This window comes from Polyodon spathula, chromosome 1, assembly GCF_017654505.1.
Source record: "Polyodon spathula isolate WHYD16114869_AA chromosome 1, ASM1765450v1, whole genome shotgun sequence".
Classification (NCBI taxonomy): Eukaryota; Metazoa; Chordata; class Actinopteri; order Acipenseriformes; family Polyodontidae; genus Polyodon; species Polyodon spathula.
Genome location: NC_054534.1, coordinates 40,947,900 through 40,970,980, shown reverse-complemented (window position 1 = coordinate 40,970,980; position 23,081 = coordinate 40,947,900). Strand labels below are relative to the sequence as shown.

The 23,081-nt window shown below is 36.2% G+C and overlaps 1 protein-coding gene across 3 annotated transcripts in view; it reads right to left on the bottom strand.

Moving 5' to 3' along the window:
* LOC121318782 (transducin-like enhancer protein 1) overlaps window positions 1–21,685 on the bottom strand; it is a 62,302-nt gene extending 40,617 nt beyond the window's left edge. For 2 of the 3 annotated variants that reach the window (XM_041255831.1, XM_041255840.1), the window contains exons 1-4: window positions 20,941–21,685; window positions 20,430–20,530; window positions 19,567–19,630; window positions 19,414–19,458 (exon numbers count right to left, since the gene is read on the bottom strand). In XM_041255831.1, coding sequence (XP_041111765.1) covers window positions 19,414–19,458; window positions 19,567–19,630; window positions 20,430–20,530; window positions 20,941–20,964 — 234 coding nt within the window. In that variant the 5' untranslated portion in view covers window positions 20,965–21,685. Of the gene's footprint in view, window positions 1–12,800; window positions 12,855–19,413; window positions 19,459–19,566; window positions 19,631–20,429; window positions 20,531–20,940 lie in introns of those variants that run through there. The other variant, XM_041255848.1, reaches the window with a different exon arrangement.
* Window positions 21,686–23,081: the final 1,396 nt, after the last annotated feature.

The following is a 23,081-nucleotide window of genomic DNA, read 5'->3' as shown; positions in this document are numbered from 1 at the left end:
ATGTTAGGTGTCGTTCATGTAAAGATGGTCCATTTTTTTTTTTTTTTTTTTTTTTTTTTTAATTGACAGCCTAGTAACTTAAAAGCATAACAAAACAACCTGTGTGTCAGTTATTATATAACAATGAAATACATGGCCACAACACTACAAGCATGTACAGATACAGAAAAGCATGACTGGGTGACAGAATAAAGGAAATTGTACTCTATTTCAAAAATAAGCTTCCTACCACTAATATAATACAAAAATGGAGTAAGACAGATCTCTAGTAAGGTCAGTGCAAATCTTAATGCAGAAATCTTGCTCAAACACACAGTGATTCAGATGGGAAGCACTTACTAACCAACATTTCCATGGCAGCAAGTGCTTCTAATAGATATTTTATTTAAAAAAAATAATAAAAAAGGAGGGGGAGGGGGAATCACATACCCAAGCCCACATAGTTTGCAAGGATAAAATACTACTATAATATTTTAAAATACAATGCACACTACTATTCTAGCTTTGTTTTACAGCATGTATTCAAAGCTTCAATTTGTAAAGAATACAGACTGACAATGGGATGGGGATACAAAATGACACTTCTCATAAATAAACAAATGCAATTTGCTTCCTTTATTCCAAGTGCAGCAGCAAGGCTGTGGCACTGAAACATTATACCAGCAGTACATCAATGTCATACATGTGAAGCTTAGATTCAATTCACCCAAGTGCCATGCCAAATTCTCCTTTTCCCCATGAGTATTTTAAGATTATTTCAAGGCTTAAAATTGAATTTGTTCCAACTTTAGTCCCCATGGCAACTAGCAAATTATTTTAGTAATTGGATCTTATCTTTCAGTTACTCTCAAAATCAAATAATTCTTCTAGTATAGTAGCAGCCAATCGAATTTACTGGCCTCCTGAGTAATAGCTGTTGAAAAGTAGGCACCTACATCTCAGCTTTACAGCCACATAAAGTTGTACGTGACATCACTAGAAAGTTGTCCTTCCCAAATGTATTTCAGATATCCACTGGTTAAGATGAAAATAATTATTCAAAATAAAGCCTTTGGTACAGCTGGTAAAATGGTTTTGACTGTAAAATTGGTCGTCTATACACAAAACAACACTGTGCCATGCCATCCCCCCCCCCCCCAGTTTATCCAGCAATATGGGCTGAAAGCAGAAGCTCGGCAGCTATTCAGCAGGCAGTGTAAACAATCATCCTGCGGCTGTGAATTGAGCTGAACCTCTGCCAACTGGCAGCAGCAAAGCAGTTGTCAAGACACTGGGAGTCAGTCCCACTCACATCTTTAGTATGTCAGGACCAGCTTTCCCTCCAGCTTTTTAGATACTGAAAAACTTGCCATTTCGACTGAGAAAGGGTAAATTATCAGTGAGAAACTTTCTGCCAAGCATCAACTGTTTCATTTATTATTTGTGTTGTATTATACAATTATGAAACAATATTCCAACAAGTATCTCAACACAATTTTACAATTTGCTTTACATTTAAAAATATACCAGATTTTTATTCTGTCTGAATAGAACAGCAGTTCTTCCTCTGGCGATTCACCGAGATGGAACCAAGCTTCAAACGCTGTATCTAGGTAAAGCACACAATAGCACTGTATACTCAAAACTAATATACCCAACTGAAATCTATTTTAAATTGGATCTATTATTACATAATTGGATTTATAAATTATACCACACAAATAAGAAAAAAAAGGCTGTAATGTAGAATGATGATAAAACCACATAACCGCACACTGGCTAGCCATTATTATTTATTAGTTATTACTAACCTTTTCAGTTTTCACACCCTCCCATTAATAGTATGGCCTAAGTGAAATATCAGAATGTATATACTGTAAAAATACTTCTCAGGTAAGGAAAACCATTATATCAGGAGCCACATTACAACAAACCCTCTGTGCCTAAGATTTCTGTATTTACTAGAGAGTTGCTGCAGCCATCTTGTTAATTCTTAATAGCGTATATATTTTTTTTACAATTAATAAATATGTAAGACAGGGAGCACAAGTTAAATGTAAACTTACTGCTAACAGATATTTTGCGAAAAGCAGCAGCTGCTTGGCTGTTGCTATGTCTGTGCTTTCTTCTAAAATCAAAGTATGGAACCTCGACTCACAAAACATTCACAATTTGACAAATGGTTCATTTAGCGCATCTACAAAACTGCCAGTCGTAGTTTTTTTTCTTATATAATCTGCACCCATTGGATACCTCATGCCTTTCCATCAGTCTCATAGAAGAAAAGGCAGATATAGTTTTCACAGGACGAGCAAGTGTTGATATCATAATTATACATGTTAAAAATGAACAGATATCGCTTACTTGTTGCATTTACTTCAGAAAATGAATACAAAGAATAACGTAGTATTACATTAAGTGCTTGACAAGTCACACAGAAATAACATTTTACATGTGTACTAATAAAAATACTTCTGTAGACATATGTGTGTGTGTGTTTGTGTGACATTAACTTTTACAACCACTTGCTGTCAAACATTGCGTATTATAACGTCAACCTACACTGTACAGTAGAAAAGAAATGTAGCAATGTCAACTACAACAATATTCGTTAAATTCATATTTTAAGTGTACACTGCTTAAATACAGCACAACTTAAGTTGATCACTTATAAAACATTCCGGTTACAAAATTCAGTCAAACTTGAATTTGTTACTTAACAAAAGACAGCACAGTAATCAATATCTGCTTCAAAATGCCACCGAATACACCCGCAACCAATGCAGACTAAACAAGATAAACAAAAATTACAAGAGGCCATTTTGAAGTACATTGTGTAATAATAATAATAATAATAATAATAATAATAATAATAATAATAATAATAATAATTGCAACGACCCGTCAGTCTGCACTAACTAAAATAAGAGGACTTGTTTTGCTGTTCGGACGTGGTGAGAGTCTGTTCTTCTGCACACAACTCAGCTACCCTATTGTTGTCTTCAGATATTTAAAAACAAATTCCAAACACCATTCTTTTGAGAGACACATTTACTACAGGTTGATAGCACGTTACACAGCACTGGGGAAATGATTGCCTCAATGCTTTTGCGTCATAGAGTAAGCGCGCCTGACCAAACATTCAATTCTGTGCTGCCGATCGCCGATTTGTGTTTATTTTCCTTACATCGATGTCATGCTGATAGGCTAACGATCAGCAGTGAACCTCTAGTAATAACCTTGTCTGCCCGTTTCAGTTTTGGAGAAAAAAAAAAAAAAAAAAAAAAAAAACTTCAAATTGAACGCTGCACCATTGCGATAAGTTGAAATAAAAAGCTACGAGTATGTACGTAGGACGTCTACTCTTCAGGTTACGTTTGTGCAAACTCTCAGCTTGTTCTAGGCCAGTGGTCTTCAAAGTTGTGCCTGCGGGCAAATTTGTGCCCGCAAAGCCTGGCCATCTTGCCGCGGCACCTGTTCTTAAGTTATGGGGCGTGAACATATTTCTGGCGGATCGTAGTGTTGGAAAATAAAGACATCTTTAAACACATTTTCCAACAAAAGCGCCACAGCAGTCTGTTGACAGCGCTGCTCGCTTATGCTGTGCTTCTACATACGCGACGTTTTTTTTTTTTTTTCCTGAATGGCTTTTGCGATACGATCAACCAACTGAATAGCTACATTGTTAGCTAAGTGGGACATAAACTGTGTCTGTTTCAAGTGCAGGTACTAACTAAGTTAAACCAATAGGAGAGTCCAAATATCTGCCAAGTTTTACGCAACTGTCCAATGATAAGCAAGCAGAGGCCGTTCACGGTATTTGCATGAAAATTGAAGGCGAGCGAGTAGCCAAATGAAAAGTGAAAGATGCGACAGCTGTCCAATCATTCGCGAGCAGAGGCGGGGTGTTAATATGCTGGGTCAGCACTGAATCTCACAACTGTTATTGAGAAAAATACTACATTTCAGTATGTAGAATTTAATTTTCTATCTCTATTCAGTATTTAGAATTTAATTTTCTATCTCTATATTTTTTTTATTTCACCAGACAAGGGAAACACCGAAGTATATTTAGTTACGAATCCACTTTCTCTGAATAATTGTACTGGAGACTACCTACACTTTTTAATTTTCATTTATTCTCGGTTATCTGTGTAAACATGCTATTTAAAAAAAAAATTGCATTGCGTATTTTATGTAAATTGTTTAAAGAATTAAAGCACGCAGAATTACTACCCAAGACTACCCACACACACATACACACTACTGGTCAAAAGTTTTAGAACACCACCATTTTTCCAGTTTTTATTGAAATTTAAGCAGTGAATAACCTGTATTGGTACAAAGGTAAGCAGTAAACTGCCAGAGGTTAAAATAAAAGTTTAGGTTACCAAAAACAAAAATAACATACATTTCAGAGTTATACAAAAAGGCCTTTTTCAGGGAACAAGTAATGGGTTAACAACTTACAGCTGATCTGCAGCAATGGAAGTAAATTAAGCCTTGAAAGTTGATGCTAACAATTCCTACAGGTGTCTCAGCTTTTGTTGATTACTTACAAACCCTCTGTCTGTATAAAGCAGTGTTGGAACAGACTGTGTTACTACACCCTCTTAAGCATTATTTGGACAGTATTGTACTGCAGGAAGTAGTATATTGCTATCAATGGCGAGAAAAAGGCAATTAACAAAGGAAGACAGACCATTATAACCTTTAAAAGTGTAGGTCTTTCCTTTAGAGAAATTGCAAAGAAAGCCAAGGTGTCAGTGAGTACAGTTTCCTAGACCATCAAAAGGCACTTGGAAACTGGAGGAAACTCTGACAGGAAGAGGTCTGCCAGACCCAAAGCCACAACAGAATCAGAAGACAAGTTTCTGAGAGTCAACAGCTTGCGTGATAGGCGGCTCACAGGACAATAGCTTCAAGCACAGCTTAACACTGGTCGAAGTAAGCAAGTCTCAGTTTCAACTGTGAAGAGAAGTCTTCGAGCAACAGGTTTGACAGGTCGTGTGGCAGTAAGAAAGCCATTGCTAAGATGGCAAAATATGAAATCTTCGGTTCATCACGCAGGGTTTTTGTACGTCGTCGAGTAGACGAAAGGATGGTTCCTCGGTGTGCGACACCAACTGTCAAACATGGAGGAGGAAGCGTGATGGTCTGGGGCTCTTTTGCTGGATCCAGAGTCGGCGACTTGCACAGAGTGAGTGGCACCCTGAACCAAAACGGCTACCACAGCATTTTGCAGCGCCATGCAATACCCTCTGGTATACGCCTAGTTGGTCAGGGGTTCATCCTACAGCAAGATAATGACCCAAAACATACCTCCAGGCTATGTCAGAACTACCTTAGAAGAAAAGAACAAGACGGTAGGCTTCAAACCATGGAATGGCCAGCACAGTCTCCAGACTTAAACCCCATCGAGCTGGTTTGGGATGAAGTAGACAGAAGGGTGAAAGCAAAGAAACCTACAAGTGCAACATATTTGTGGGAACTTCTGCAACAGTGTTGGAAAGAACTTTCCAAACAATATTTGATTTCCATTGTAGAAAGAATGCCATGAGTGTGTTCTGCTGTTATAGCTGCAAAAGGTGGCTACTTTGAGTCAAAAATTTAGATTACATTTTGTTAAACAAAACGATTCCATGATTTCTTTTTTATCTCCAATTGTTTATTTGTTCTATGCTTTAATTTCAGAGTACACTGAGACATTAAACTGCGTAAATTTCTCACAAAAATGGAAAAATGGAGGTGTTCTAAAACTTTTGATTGGTGTGTGTGTGTGTGTGTGTGTGTGTGTGTATAGACAACCCCACCCGATATATATAAATAGATAATTTATATATATAGATGTATTATCTATATATATATATATATATATATATATATATATATATATATATATATATACATATATATATATATATATATATATATATATATACACACATATACATATACATATATACAGTGCCTTGCAAAAGTATTCAGACCCCTGACCAATTCTCTCATATTACTGAATTACAAATGGTACATTGAAAATTCATTCTGTTCGATATTTTATTTTTAAACACTGAAACTCAGAATCAGTTATTGTAAGGTGACATTGGTTTTATGTTGGGAAATATTTTTAAGAAAAATAAAAAACTGAAATATCTTGCTTGCATAAGTATTCAACCCCTGTGCTGTGGAAGCTCCCAGTTTGCACCGATGAAAGAAATTGCCCTAACGAGGACACAATTACCTTACCATTGGCCTCCACCTGTGAACCATTAAAGTTGCTGTCACATTTTCTGGATAAAAACCCCACTGTTGAAGGATCATTGGTAAGGCTGTGAATCTGAAGGAAAATGAAGACCAAAGAGCATTCTACAGAAGTTAGACATTATATTACAAGTTATAAAGTAATACAAATGCATAGATTAGGGAAAGAGTACAAAATAATATCCAAGTGTTTGGATATCCCAGTGAGCACAGTTGGATCAATAATCAGGAAGTGGAAGCTGCATCACACCACCCAGGCACTGCCAAGAAAAGGCCGTCCCTCAAAACTCAGCGCTCAAACAAGAAGGAGACTTGTGAGAGAAGCCACAGAGAGGCCAACAATCACTTTGAAGGAGCTACAGAGTTCAGTGGCTGGGGGGAGTAATGGTGCACCAGTCAACCATATCAAGAGCTCTGCATAACACTGGCCTGTATGGGAGGGTGGCAAGAAAGAAGCAGTTACTCAAAAAGTACAATCTGAAAGCACGTCTGGAGTTTGCCAGAAAGCATGAGAGTGACCCAGCTGCAATGTGGGAAAAGGTTTTGTGGTCAGATGAGACCAAGATAGAGCTTTTTGGCCAAAACTCAAAGCGCTATGTGTGGTGCAAACCTAACACTGCCCATGCCTCAAGACACACCATCCCTACAGTGAAGTATGGTGGTGGCAGCATCATGCTGTGGGGATGCTTCTCATCAGCAGGGACTGGGCATCTTGTTATAATTGAAGGAAGAATGGATGGAGCAAAATACAGGAAAATACTGCAAGAGAATCTGCTTCAGTCCACTAAAAAACTGAAGCTTGGGAGGAAATTCACCTTTCAGCAGGACAATGATCCCAAGCACAAGGCCAAAGCAACATTGGAATGGCTCAAGAACAAAAAGGTGAATGTCCTACAGTGGCCCAGTCAAAGTCCTGATCTCAATCCCATTGAGACTCTGTGGCACTATTTGAAAATTGCGGTCCACAAGCGTCGTCCAATCAACCTGAACAACCTGGAGCAAATCTGCCAAGAAGAATGAGCCAAAATAACTCACTGTATGCAAAACTGGCACATATTTACCCCAAAAGACTTAAAGCTGTTATTGCAGCGACAGGTGGCTCTACCAAATATTAATGTGTGGGGGTTGAACACTTATGCAAGCAAGATATTTCAGCTTTTTTATTTTTCTTAAAAATATTTCCCAACATAAAACCAATGTCACCTTACAATAATTGATTTTGAGTTTCAGTGTTTAAAAATAAAATATCAAACAGAACAAAATTTCAATGTACCATTTGTAATTCAGTAATATGAGAGAATTGGTCAGGGGTCTGAATACTTTTGCAAGGCATATATATATATATATATATATATAATATATATATATATATATATATATATATATATATATATATATATATATATTTATATATATATATCTTATCTATAATTTTCCATATATAGCTTATATATATATATCAATATTATATCATATATAGATATATATAATAGATTATATATATAATATATATATAGTGTGTGTGTGTTCATGAGAAGGCAGTGTGTAAGATAAGAACCTATGCAATAGTTAGCGTGCCCGCAAACAGCCAAGTAAGACCAATTTAAGCCCGTGCCCAAATTACTTTGAGGACCGCTGTTCTAGGCTAATCTGCCCATCTAGTAGATTCATTGGTGCCCAAACGAGCTCTGCACGAACGTGACGTTCATTTTTCCAGAGAGAAATTAGCTTTGCCAGTTAGAAACAAGGGTGTGTAATACCTTCAACTTGAATTGTGAAATGTCATCAGGAGCCACAATGTTATTAATGTAATTAGAAGCACTGTTCAATTTTTACATATTTTGTTTTAAAAGATTAGATAGACGAAGGAATGTTTTAATCAAAATGCTTGCAAGCACAACATCTACTTTAGCATTCTTATCACACATTCCATCTCCTATCAGTGTCAAGGTGACAAAGACTGTAGATACCCATGTAAAAATAAAAGCCTTAAAAACAAATACTTATATAAAAAAAATGTGTTTTTTTTTTATATATATATATATATTTATATATATATTATATTTATATATATATATATATATATATATATATATATATATATATATATATATATATATATCTCAGCCATAAAAAAAAAGAATGGATGCTATTAGATTACTAAAGGATAAAACAACCTTTGTGAGAAGCTCATGAGCCATGGTTTCAAATGCCCTCTCATTATCCTGACTCTGCTTTATGGCCCTCAGAGAAATAACATTTGGATTGATTGCCCAGTTGAGCTAAAGCTACATTAACAGCATCTAAGGAGCGACAAGTCTGTCTATGCGCCACCACCATCAACAGCTCTCAGTAATCCACAGGGGCTTTCATGTGTCACACAGAAACAAAAGCTACATTTGGTTCTCAAGACAATTTGTTCACATCCATCACTAATACTCTGCAGGGGAGAGCAAGAGAGAGAGAAACAGACCTTCCCTTCTAATTCAAAAATCCATACTGTCATTGCCCTTGCAAACTGCTAAACAAGCAGTATTGGCAATTCACTTGTTCTCTGCAATATATTTACTGCAAATCCCCATGGCTGTCCCTAATGCCATTTTCTATTGTGTCTGGCCATGTCAATACACTGACTGGCCATCTGCCGGATAAAGCTAGAGTGGAGTGGCTGTTTACCAAAGGCACCGATAGGATACAAAAGGGGGGTGAACTTTGACAGCTAAGAATCCAGGGCTCCTGCCTTTAGTAAGCCCTATTTAAATTTGCACTCTGCTTTAACTTCATAAATACCATATCTACCAGCCACAGCAAGCATATACACTGCAGTAAGGTACATAACTTGCTTTACATACCAACAGCAAAGATCCAGGTGAAGTTGACTTAGTTTGTATTAGATTTTCCACTAAATTTATTATATGTAATATACTGTGAAGGGGAGAATGGCAAAGAAGGCACTTTTGCATATAAAAAAAACAGATACAGTTTTTTACTGCATCATCATTCACACTGGTGTAGCTTCAGGCAAGTAATTTGTATTACATAGCAAGTATTAATGCAAATGGCTTAAAGCTGCTCAACAAAACCTCTGCATGTATCATCATGTCAGGAGAAAGAAAAAATAATCTCAGGTCATGTACAGCACCCTTTAGCAATTCAATTGTACCCAATGATAAAAGGAAGCTCAAAATCTCCCATATCAGTGCCTGCAATTACTCTGTGTAAGCTCAGGTGCCCAGGGTCCAAGGACCCTATAGGAGATAGAAATGGAATATGTCCACAGATCCACAGATAAGATTAACTACTTCTTTATTATGTAGGGCTTCAGACAAACCTTTTGGCTCCTACACCAAAAAGAATTGGCTGCCAAATCCAATTGCTGGGTGTCACTTTAGGAGCAAGTTGGTAGTTATCATATTCAACTGCTAAAATACAACTTAAGACACTAAAGTGATACTAAAACAGTAACTTAATGTCTGTATGCACTTGTTTGTTGCCTCATTCTGCTGAATGGTTAATCTATGCAGTTGATGACTGCAATAAATGCTGCACGATTATATTTGAAAGTGTTTTGCATGGAATTGGTGACCGCACTTTTAATTATGTACAGTTGTAATGTGTGTCACGGATAGCTTGTGGTGGTGACGTCAGACAAAAGACAATTATAAATACTGTGGATGACTGGTGAATAAATGTGCTGTGGTGCTTTTATTAAATAAACAAATAAACAAAATAAAAAGACTTGACAAAAACAATGCTCACAGAGCAAAATAAAAGGCTGAACCCAAAGCAAATCACAAACAATACAATATTAAATACACCACAGTAAGCAATGTTTAGTTTTATTTTTTTCTCTTCTCAACAGTACACTTCCTAATTACAATCGTAAGTATTTCTAAGAGTTCTGCTTTCACATTTCTTAAATGGTCAGTCTGAGAAATAAACAGTTTTCCCTGCAACAGCTGAGCCTGCTTTACTACAAAACTTATGCTACAAAACCTTTTTTCATTATGGTAATGTCGTAAATTAACGTGCCTGTTTTTTGGCTGAAGAGATATTATCAGCTCTTCATTTAACTAGGGAATCTGCTGCGCAAATAAATCAACCATTCTTAAAACTCTTGACAGATAGTTTAGGCTGCAAAAGAAAAAAAATAAGTTGGTGTTGACTCAAAACTTTTTAGACACCCTACAGTCTGACTGGCACAAAATGTTGGTTTATTGGAGTTCACAAAGAAAACTTTTTTTTCAGCTTGATACATGCTTTAAATAGAGAGGCAGCATTTTTGTGTTAGAGGTGCCAATGGTGCCTAACACCCCCAAAAAACTGTTGCCTTTGGGGGTTAATTGTAATGGAGCCCTGTAATGTAAAGAATTTGTTACGAAATGGAGTTGGTGGTGTGGGGACACAATGTCTTTGCTACAAGAAAGAAGTGCTTTGTGCACTCACCTCCCCTCCACTCCTCTCCAACAAAGAATAAGATAAAAACAAAACAAACATATGACACATATTTAAGTTAATTGTGCTTACTCTTAACACAAAGTAGTAACACGTCTGAAATTTGTATGGGTGGTGGTGGGTAACATAAAGAAAGACTATTAGTTTTCTTATCCAAACTCCACAACTGGTAACCCCAATAAAAGTACTTAGCTAATAGAGTGGCTATGCTGCTGGATCAAAGTGTGCAACTAAAAGCATTAGTGTTGAATGATGTGCTACAAATTTTTTTGGATTAGATTCCATAACTAATCAGTGTGCAAACTTTGAATCTGCTTGTCCTTCAAAACCATATATTACTAAAACCTGTGATTTCAGCCCTTTGATCTGTATAATGCACAAAAGCAAGCCAGATTTATCCAACCCATTCTAATCTGCTGCCTCCCCCTTTAATCACAATGCAAACTTCTTCTATGTGACTGATACCAACATTATAGTTATTCAAAAAACAAATCAAAACACAACAAGTAACAGGTTTCATAGTTCCACAACCAACTTATAGTACAGTGCATCAATACTGCATTACAGCTGGTAAACCTCCCAAAAAATTATTAGAAGTAATTAATTGTACTGTATAAACCCACTGCATATTATATATTTAATCGTTGGTAAAAGCCCTCTTGAAAATCATGTAATATCCTCTACAGGAGAAAATCCTCTAAGTAATACACAGCTGACCTCTAAAATAATCAGTATGGATCCAGAAAGAAGAGGTTGTGGGCTAAACTGTTACAGTGGCCTTAGAGCGCCAATCAATAAATGATGGTGTAACAGACAGGTCAGAAAAATAATGGCTGTCTACAGAGCTGTCACGGAAAAGGGCAAAATGCAAACGTTCAGGTGTAGCAGTTCATAGGGTCTATCAATGGGTTTTAGCAACAGAGACTCTTCTTCGGCTGCTTGCCACAGACCAAAAGCTAATCTTACACCTAAACAACCCAGGCTTTAGACACAGGAAGTGTTATCTCCTGAATTATTCCAGGCAACACAGACAGCAGTCACGGCTGATAAATATAAAAGGGCATTGCTGTAATGCCCGCTGACAGCACCTCTTCAGTCTATTAATGTCTGATGGTCTCATAAGCTTTGCACAAGTACTACAAACATAGGGGAGTCCAATAAGGTCATTAATTAATTAAATACCAAGAAACAACATCTTGGAGCTGTAGAATTGTTAGGCCTTACTAAATACATGACCTGTACCTCTGGGCATCAAGACATTCCACAAGAAGAAACAAGGTTGAGATACTAAAAATAAGGCAGCCTTAATATATTATAAAATCACACACAATTTATTCATGGCCACTGAGAATCTCATGGAACTTTCCAGTTAAAATCTACTAACTTTCCAGCTACTAAAATAATGAATGCCTATCTCATTAGAACAGTTAGAACAGGCTGGCAATATGACTAATAGTCATACAAATACCTTTGTATTTAAAGTACTAATGACATTTTGCACACACAAATATGGTAATGATAAAAGCATATTACTACTAGACATTTAACACAGACATTACCATGTAGTTTAAAATATTAAATCAGCACCTCTGGCACCAACTCTATCAGCTTAAAAAAGTATTGAATACATCTACGGAGAAACACCGAATTGTATTTGCTTCTTTCTATCTCTTCATAATTAACACAGTAGCTGAATAATAATAATGCATTTAAAACAAAACAAACAAAAAGAAAGTGACCCGAAAACCTTTGTGATATAGCCGCCAAATGTTAGCACCCACCACCATGTGAAATCTTGAACGGCAGCCAAACCTCTGTCAAAAAAATCAATGAATCTACTGGTCTGGTTAGCATATTAAAACAAAACTTTTTTATGGTCATTGAGTACTACTAAGACGTACACTGCAATGTTCTTGAATTTAAATAGATTTATAAAAAGGCTATTTTTTCTTCTCCACTGTAAACATAGCACGACAAAAATCTGTCAAACCTCTATTTTAATTAACAGAGCCTGAGGCTTGGCTGATGTTAGGATGTCAGTCAAAAAACAAGACATAACCCCCTACCCAGAAAACAACAAAAAAAAAAAAAATGCAGGCACCTACATTACTGAAAGCAAGATAGTTCTGAATTCTCTCTTTCATCTTCTAGATGGGGATCTGTATGGGAAAGTACACTTTCTGAATATGATACCACCATGAATGAGCAGCATGCCTGAATAAAAGCTTTCAGAAACAGCTCTGCAAACCCACAGGAGGCCTTCACACGGAGTGAGCACTGAGTCAGCCCAGGAGTAAAGATTGCCATGGAGGGGTGGGGGAGTTTCACAGCACAGTGTAACAAAGACATTGTCAAAATGACATTCACAGTGAACGCTAGCATTTGCTTATAAGCCATAAAAAGAATAATTTCAGCCTGCCAGGAGCCTAGCCAATGCCCAGTTCCCCCCCCCCCCCCCCCCCCCCAGAGAGAATTCCTGTCAAACGTAATGAGAGCTGCAAAGGCCCTCTCTACAACATAATGAGCACTTAGGACCCACTGGTGATCAGTCAGCGAAAAGGCATCAGTCTGAGCCTGGCTACACCCTTGGGCTGAGACGTCACCAGTTTTAATATGAATTATGATTACTTCATGCTGTACGCCTCCACAGGATCCGTAACAGTCTGTCATCGCCTTAAAGGCAGGACTGCATTTATGCAAGTTGCAGAGCTGCTAAAATGTATTACTATACATATAGCAGTTTTCTTTGATCTATTGCAATTAATCTGTACAGAAAACAAACTTGTGTATACCATTCCCCCTGGACTACATTTACACAAAAATGCAAGAATGTTTATGTTATCCAAATCCTATTGCTGAAGTACTACCATGTTATTCATGTCAAGTTATGTTTTTTCTTCAATTGAGCACAATCAGTTCAAAGAGCTAAAAAAAAAATCACAATATACATTCATCATCTCCCTACAGGAAATCCCTTATTATACAAAAGCTATTCGCAACAATAGTCTTCCAGTTTACAATAAAAAATGTAATTACAGATAATGCAAAGTATTGGTCATTGTGGCATCCTTTAAATGTGAAGTATATTAGGTTTTGCCTTCTAAAAAGGCTTTCTGGAGTTTCATCACAGCCACTATTAATATATCATTCACATCACTATTGTATACGCATTGTCATGTTAACTAATGTGCATAAGAGTGAAAAGATTCCCTTTCACACTTAACTAGGTATAGCATCAGCACAGTCTTGTCTTTTACAGTCTTTCAGTGTCAAGTTTTCTCTCTCTCATAATTTATATTAAATATATATATATATATATATATATGATATATATATATATATTATATATAATATATATATAGGTCGTCGAGATGGCTACTACCTTGTGGTGAGTTGACTCACTACAGGAGTTTATGTATCCCGAGCGAAGACGAGGACACTAGCAAAAGTCAAGGTGCAACTATCACACAGTACATCTCTCTCTCACAAAGTCTATACCCCCTTGAACTTGGGGTGGGGGGGTGGGGGGGGGAATCCCTTATCTATGCACCATACTCCCACACTGTTAAGGGGGGAAAAAAGTTAGAGAAAAAATGTCCTTATTAAAAATATAAAACTGAAAAAACATAACTGGATCAATCTCCACCCCACTGAATTAATACTTGGTGGAAGCACCTTTGGCAGCAATTACAGCTGTGAGTCTGTTGGGATAGGTCTCTACCAACTTTAGTCAAATATTGCCAAATCTAGATGTGCATTCTTCTTTACAAAGCTGTTCAAGCTCTGACAAGTTCCTCTGGGAGCGTTGATGGACAGCAATCTTCAATCATGCCACAAACTTTCAATTGGATTTAGGTCGGGCTCTGACTGGGCCACTCAAGGACATTTACCTTTTTGTTCCTTAGCCACTCCAGTGTAGCTTTGGCTGTGTGCTTTGGGTTGTAGTCATGCTGAAAGGTGAACTTCCGTCCAAGTTTCAGCTTTCTTGCAGAGGGCAACAGGTTTTCCTCAAGGACTTCTCTGTAATTTGCTCCATTCATTTTCCCTTCTATCCTGACAAGTGTCCTGAGAAACATCCCCATAACATGATGCTGTCACCACCATGCTTCACAGTATGGATGGTGTTCTTTGGGTGATGCGTGTGCTGGGTTTGCGCCAAACATAACACTTTGCATTTAAGCCAAAAAGTTCCATTTTAGTTTCATCAGACCACAAAACATTTTGCCACGTGGCTACAGAATCGCCCAAGTGCTTTTTTGCATACTTCAAATAGGATTCAAGGTGGGCTTTCTTGAGTAATGGCTTCCTTCTTGCCACCCTACCATACTGGCCAGATTAGTGGAGTGCTTAGGATATTGTTGTCACATGCACACTTTGACCAGTCTTGGCCATAAAAGCCTGTAGCTCTTGCAAAGTTGCCATTGGCCTCTTGGTAGCCTCTCTGATCAGTCTCCTTTGTGCTCGGTCATCCAGTTTGAGGGGCGGCCTAATCATAGCAGTGGTCCCGTGGTGCCATACACCTTCCACTTCTTAATATTCGTCTTGACCGTGCTCCAAGGGATACTCAAGGGCTTTGATATTTTTTTTTATTTTATTTTTTTTGTACCCATCCCCTGATCTGTGATATTTTTTCACTTGGAAGTTGTGTGGTAGGATGTGTAGATAAATGAAAAAAAAAAAAAACATTTTTAATGCATTTTCATTCCAGGCTATGGCAACAAAAGGTGAAAATTTTCAAAGGGGGTATAGACTTTCTATAGGCACTGTATTTGTATGTGTATGTGTGTGTGTGTGTGTATTTTTATATATATGTGGTATATATATATAATCATATAATTATATAGATATATAATATATATCTATATATATATATATATATATATATATATATATATATACATACACACACATACAGTACTGTGCAAAAGTTTTAGGCAGGTGTGAAAAAATGCTGTAAAGTAAGAATGCTTTCAAAAATAGACATGTTAATAGTTTATATTTATCAATTAACTAAATGCAAAGTGAGTGAACAGAAGAAAAATCTAAATCAAATCCATATTTGGTGTGACCACCCTTTGCCTTCAAAACAGCATCAATTCTTCTAGGTACACTTGCACAAAGTCAGGGATTTTGTAGTCATATAGTCAGGTGTATGATTAAACAATTATACCAAACGGGTGCTAATGATCATCAATTCAATATGTAGGTTGAAACACAGCCATTAACTGAAACAGAAACAGCTGTGTAGGAGGAATAAAACTGGGTGAAAAACAGCCAAACTCAGCTATTAAGGTGAGGTTGCGGAAGACAGTTTACTGTCAAAAGTCATACACCATGGAAAGACTGAGCACTGCAACAAGACACAAGGTAGTTATACTGCATCAGCAAGGTCTCTCCCAGGCAGAAATTTCAAGGCAGACAGGGGTTTCCAGATGTGCTGTCCAAGCTCTTTTGAAAAAACACAAAGAAAGAGTCAACGTTGAGGACCGTAGACGCAGTGGTCGGCCAAGGAAACTTACTGCAGCAGATGAAAAACACATAATGCTTACTTCCCTTCGCAATCGGAAGATGTCCAGCAGTGCCATCAGCTCAGAATTGGCAGAAAACAGTGGGATCCTGGTCCACCCATCTACCTGTCTGAAGAAGTCTGGTCAGAAGTGGCCTTCATGGAAGACTTGTGGCCAAAAAGCCATACCTCCGATGTGGAAACAAGGCCAATGACTCAACTATGCACGAAAACACAGGAACTGGGGTGCAGAAAAATGGCAGCAGGTGCTCTGGACTGATGAGTCAAAATTTGAAATATTTGGTTGTAGCAGAAGGCAGTTTGTTCACTGAAGGGCTGGAGAGCGGCACACGAATGAGTGTCTGCAGGCAACAGTGAAGCATGGTGGAGGTTCCTTGCTAGTTTGGGGCTGCATTTCTGCAAATGGGGTTGGGGATTTGGTCAGAATTAATGGTCTCCTCAATGCTGAGAAGTACAGGCAGATACTTATCCATCATGCAATATCATCATCAGGGAGGCATCTGATTGGCCCCAGATTTATTCTGCAGCATGAAAACAACCCCAAACATACAGCGAAAGTCATTAAGAACTATATTCAGCGTAAAGAAGAACAAGGAGTCCTGGTAGCAATGGTTTGGCCCCCACAGAGCCCTGATCTCAACATCATCGAGTCTGTCTGGGATTACATGAAGAGAGAGAAGCAACTGAAGCTACCTAAATCCACAGAAGAACTGTGGTTAGTTCTCCAAGATGTTTGGGCCAACATACCGGCAGAGTTCCTTCAAAAACTGTGTGCAAGTGTACCTAGAAGAATTGATGCTGTTTTGAAGGCAAAGGGTGGTCACACCAAATATGGATTTGATTTAGATTTTTCTTCTGTTCACTCACTTTGCATTTAGTTAATTGATAAATATAAACTATTAACATGTCTATTTTTGAAAGCATTCTTACTTTATAGCATTTTCTCACATCTGCCTAAAACTTTTGCACAGTACTGTATATACACACACACACAGTTGCAGACATAAGTATTGCCACCATGTATATGAAACAAGGTTATTCACTCATTTATTAAGTTTAATAAATAGAGTTTGTTAAACTATACTTACTAGTCAATTAAATATCTCAGTGGTGGCTTGTGTGGTTGGGGCTGACAGCAATTTAAGAGAATGCTGCAATATTCTCCCCCTTTAAACACACTTTAGACTGTCATATCACTTAAAATGGGGAGGTACGGACTAAAAATGTGTAATTACAAGATGAGATTCACTGCTTTCACATTCATCTTTAATCTATGTGTTGTTTTCAGTACCAATCATTGATAATGGGAAAAGCATCTTCAGAATTTAAAATATTAAACTGCTTGTGTTTTAATGACACCAATTACTGGCCACAGCAGCAGTTGCTTTGTTATATATGAAACAAGCGATGTAATGAATCTCCAGTATGTAATGCAGTATATATGTTTACATGTGAAATATCAGAAAGTAATAACCTCTAAGTACACAGTATTTAATTAGTTGTTAATTTTACAACACAAAAATGAGTTGGAGGACAGTGCATCATTTTAAGTATAACTACTAAGCCAAGTCTAGTACAGATATTTTATAAGTTCTTTTTACAAGCATCTCTTCAGATAGGTAAAACCAATTTCAGATATCATCATCATCTTAATAATAACAATACTAATAATAATACAAATCTACATGGATAAATATCTAGGGTTGCATAGGCCAGAGGCTTTGTTTGTTTACAAAATAAATTTCTAAAACAACTGAACAAAGAGTTTATTTTCTGTTTATAAGTAAATAGATTCCCAAATCTATTTATGTCCTTAGCAGACAGGAGCAACATACAAAACTAGACAATGTATTTGCTTTAATTACTTGATAATAGAACTGCGTGTGCTTAATAATTAAAGTTACATTAGGCCTTAATATAAAGTTTGGTTCACACTTTAGTTCACAGACAGTAAGAGTTTAAGGTGATGTTTGTGTGTTAAAAGGTTTTTCAAAACACTTCATAATTTTCCCTTGAGAAACGATATAAAATAGGTGTAAAAGAAACGATATATATATATCACGATTGTACAGTGTTTTTAAGTTCACTTTATTTAAAATCAGTCAATACTAAATTACTTACATCTAAAAACAATAATAGCACTTGACCTAAGACACATTCACGCTGTTACAGGTGTAACATCCCATCTTCAAAAAATTTTTTTGCCATCTTAGCTCTAGCAAATGCAGCAAGACAGTAAGAAAGTTACATTTTCGAAAATTCTGACTTCAACTGAATGCTTTACTATTGTTGAGGCTGTACAGTAGCAAGCAAAAGAAAGGTACTGGGAATTTAAAGTACATTTGGATTAACAGAAGTTTATGAGCACAGATAAAAACTGAAGCCTTCACTAATCAATTTCTCTGCCTTGCCCTTAGCCAGTCAGCCATGCTATTTAATTTAATGAAACAAGAGTTCTCAGAGAGGAGACTCAAATGCATCAAGCAAAAATTGCATTGTAGATTAGAATCTGGGCACTTCAATAATAGATTAGAAATTATATTTATATATTATCTATATATATATATATATATATATATATATATATATATATATATATATATATATATATATATATATATAGATAATTTTGAAAATCAATTCTTTAAAACTCATCATTGCCAGGATCTTGATGAAAAAGTAAAATGTCAGCATATCCACAAAACCCTTACACCCTGTCATTGAGTCTATTTGGCACAAGATAACTACTCAATTCAAGATCATGATGAATCAATCCCCACACCACTGCTTATTCACCTCCATTCAAAGCTCACATTAAGTACAGAAATCTGAACTTCAACCTGAGAACTATTTTCACTGTTTTGTTTTGTAGTTTACTCCTACCATACAAAGACACACTGCATAGATTATCCAACTGTGACTTTGCAAGAAGCCATGCTTTGGAGTGCCATCTTGGAGACAGCACTGTTCCAGCCTCTCCACACACACCCCACCCCCTGTGTTTTTGTAATGATGTTTAAATTAACCAGTACTATCTCAACAGGAAAATAAGAGAGAGTGAAACTACCAAAGAAAATAAATGATGCAAAGTTTTGAATGGTTAACGCCAGCACACATCCACACACAACTTTCCCACAATATGCACATGGCCAATTTTCTTTTAGCTTCTGGCTAGACCTGGTTAAACTTACCTGTTTATGCATTTCAATGTTGAGCCCGTAAGACATTTCATAGTACTGTGAATACATAATGTTGAAATTTGTTAGTTGGAATTGTAATCTAAAACAATCAATCATTCTCAAAGTATACAGCAAACATACATTTTATTTAAAAAGAGAACTTACCATAACATAGTGCCTCTGCATTTCTGTTTTCTCACTGGACAGCTTCTCACATTCCAGCTTCAGACTAACAGAAAAAGGACAAGCTCTTTAAAATACAAAACATTGCTGTGTGTGATATGAAAACAATACTCTTTATTGTATCAACAAGTGCAGGCAGGCAGATACATATATATATATATATATATATATATATATATATATATATATATAATATATAATATATATATATATATATACACACACACTACCCATATATATATATATATATATATATATATATATATATATATATATATATACACACACACACACACACACACACACAACACAATATATATATATATATATATAATATATATAATATATATAGATATAATATATATAATATATATATATGATCGACCTAATCAAATTACAGCAAGTATTTAGTTTTGCTGAGCATGTATAGTGCCTATTCGAGCATTTGTGGAAACCGTTTTAGGTCAACGGGGCCTTCGCAAAGAGTATGATGTGTAAAGAATTTCTCATTGAATTACATTCTTTCCGAACTTGGCAACATTTGTAAATTGTCTACTACTGATGCAAACGTATTGTCATTGACCAACCATTAATAGATTAAGTAACTATCCAGCTTTATAACCAACACAATTTATTTGTAGAAAACAAAACAAAAAAAAACACACCACATTGGTTTTATAGAAGCTTATTTAATCTGGCTCCAAACGCCGCCCTATGGTTTCCACAGTGTACCTACCGCAGACAACAACCGAAATGTCGTGAATGCAAACACAAATTCACAAAATGTCGTTTATTCTTGTATTTCTATAGTAGACAACGAATATCTACATTATAACTGCACACACCTGTGATACTGAGCTTGTAGAAACTGAAATTCTTCTTTTATCCGATCCAAGGACTCGGGGATAGTAAATTTAAAGGGGTGTCCCGAAGGCTGATGCGGCGTCTGTCAAAAGGTGTGTAGAAATAAAACAGAAGTAAAAAAAGACAAACACACGATTTAAGTTACATGAGCGGAACTACATAAATCCCTGGATATGTTTACACATACAGCTACATACTTAAGACTGCACAAAAAAAAAAAAAAAAAAAAAAAAAAAAAAAAAACGCATGTGTAGGCTGCTTTTACGAAAAAGCAAGTTGTGCGCTGCTTGTTCAATAAAAACAAACAACTGAAAAACTCTCAAAAGCGCTCAACGTCTCACACACAAGTAATTTTAAAAGGTACTACATTTCTAATGTTCTACATAGTATGAGAACATCAGAAAGACCGAATCAATAGTTAATTAGGGAAGGAACCCTTGAGGCACAGGGCAGTTCCCCCATTTTCCTTTGTGTGGCAACTTGTAAACTTACGGGATGTCTGCTTTGAGGAAACATATCTCTTCGACCACGTAACTCCTGCGAAGCTCGGTTCTCGGTTGTTTATATTTCAATCGGGTTCACGAGAAATTAAGAAGTACGCACAGGAAACTCAGAAGTGTGATAAAACCATCCTGGATCGCGAAAAGAAGAGAGACCGGAAAAAAAATCCCAGACTCGAGTCTTCCCAGCACTCACACAAATAAGATATCCTTTGCAGAACAAAACAAGGGTTTCTTAATCGTTGCAGCCCTGCGACGAAGTTGGATATTGTCGATCCGTCCTTGCTTTTAAAGGTTGTCCAGTGGCAGTAATCAAACTGATGATTTTAAAAAAATAAAAAAAATACCAACTAGTACGCGCTAGACTGCAATATAAACAGTCCACTTTAAACTCTGTTTTGGATACAAATTTCAGGGCTCCGACGGTTCGCAGCAGGGATATGCAGTTCGGTGATTAAAAAAAAAAAAAAAAAAAAAAGTCACACATAAATGTCTTTTGTAGAAGTCAACAGCAACAGAGATTTAAAAGTGGCAATCAGCCCTAGCCACAATACGAGTTAAATTGAAATGTTTGTTAATACAAGGAAATAAATCCCCAATATTGTTATTATTATTAAAACAAACGAAATCACTTAATAGTTATATCCAAGAAAGAACAATGTTGATCTCCAGAATAGGTTTTTAAAAGCAAAATAAATCTTAGTAGGAATAACAACGCAGCTTCACCCTACCCTACACTATCCCACTACTTACATTAACACGCGGTTTCACACTCGCAGAACTAACCAGACCTAGGACTGCCCCTGAACACTAACTGAAGCCAATCAAAATTGCGCAGGCACGTGGGGTTCTGACGTAAATATAATATCTGTCCAATAGAATTGTCAGATAGAAATTTGTACTTGTCGATTACAGTGAGCAACAAAGCGCTGACCAATGGAAACGTCGGTAATGCAGAGATTCGAGAGAAGAATGAGAAGGTCGGTGTGTGGGAGAGTGACAATCCTCAAATGTCAATCAAAGTAACGTGGGGAGAGTGCACTTCTTAAAGAGACAAGCTGTTATTAATAACAGCGTTGCCATTATTGTAATTCCAAGCGTTACGTTTTGGTTTACGCGTCTGAAACTATTTGATTGTTGTCATTATTTGAATCTGCTTGTTACATTACAAATGTCTGTGTAAGAAAGTTGCATTTTTCAATCTTCTCGTATGTTAAATATTTAGAATATATATATATATATATATATATATATATATATATATATATATATATATATATACACATACATATATATATATACATTATATATATATATATTATATATATATATATATATATATATATATATATATATATATATATAGATATATATATTATATATTGTGCTATAAATATATATATATAAGCATTGGCGTAAACACGAAAAATCTTCCCTACAAAGTATAATACTTTGGTATGCGACTCCCTTCCTAAAGTGATGATTGCTGAATCATAATAGAAAACTGTAAGAACTATGCATGTTTTGTACTTCAAATCCCCACAAAATTATATAAACAATGTATTATAATGCTGTTTACCATGACATGTGACAGTGGCATCATCACCTTATCATTTTGCTACCAGATCCATATTAACACGGTAACATAAATTATTTGTGTAAAGTGTTTATTCCAGTTTAACCCTAGAAGCACTCTTAACTTGTGTAACGTGGAACTTTCTCCTTTAAAAAAAAAAAAATTAAATACCAATAAATACCACAAACACAGCTATTAAATTACTATATACACAGGCAACAAGGAAAACAGATCCAAAGGAATTGTAAAATGAATGTGCTAGCTTTCTTTACGCAATGTGAATGTTACTGTAGGCTACTGTATATGAATGAAAAGGAGATCGCAGTGGCGGCTCGATGGAGTGGAGGCACAGCCTACTGATCATTTTAAAATAAATAAGTTATTTTTATTTATTTATTTATTTATATGGGTCATTTCCACGCCAACTCAACCAAACCAACGGACGACATTTTAGCTTGCCGTTCCCTCTCAGAATTTCCTAGAAAAATTCCCCTGGGGGGTGTCTGATAGCTTGTTCAGAACTGATAGCTTTTTTTTTATTTTTTTTTATTTTTTTT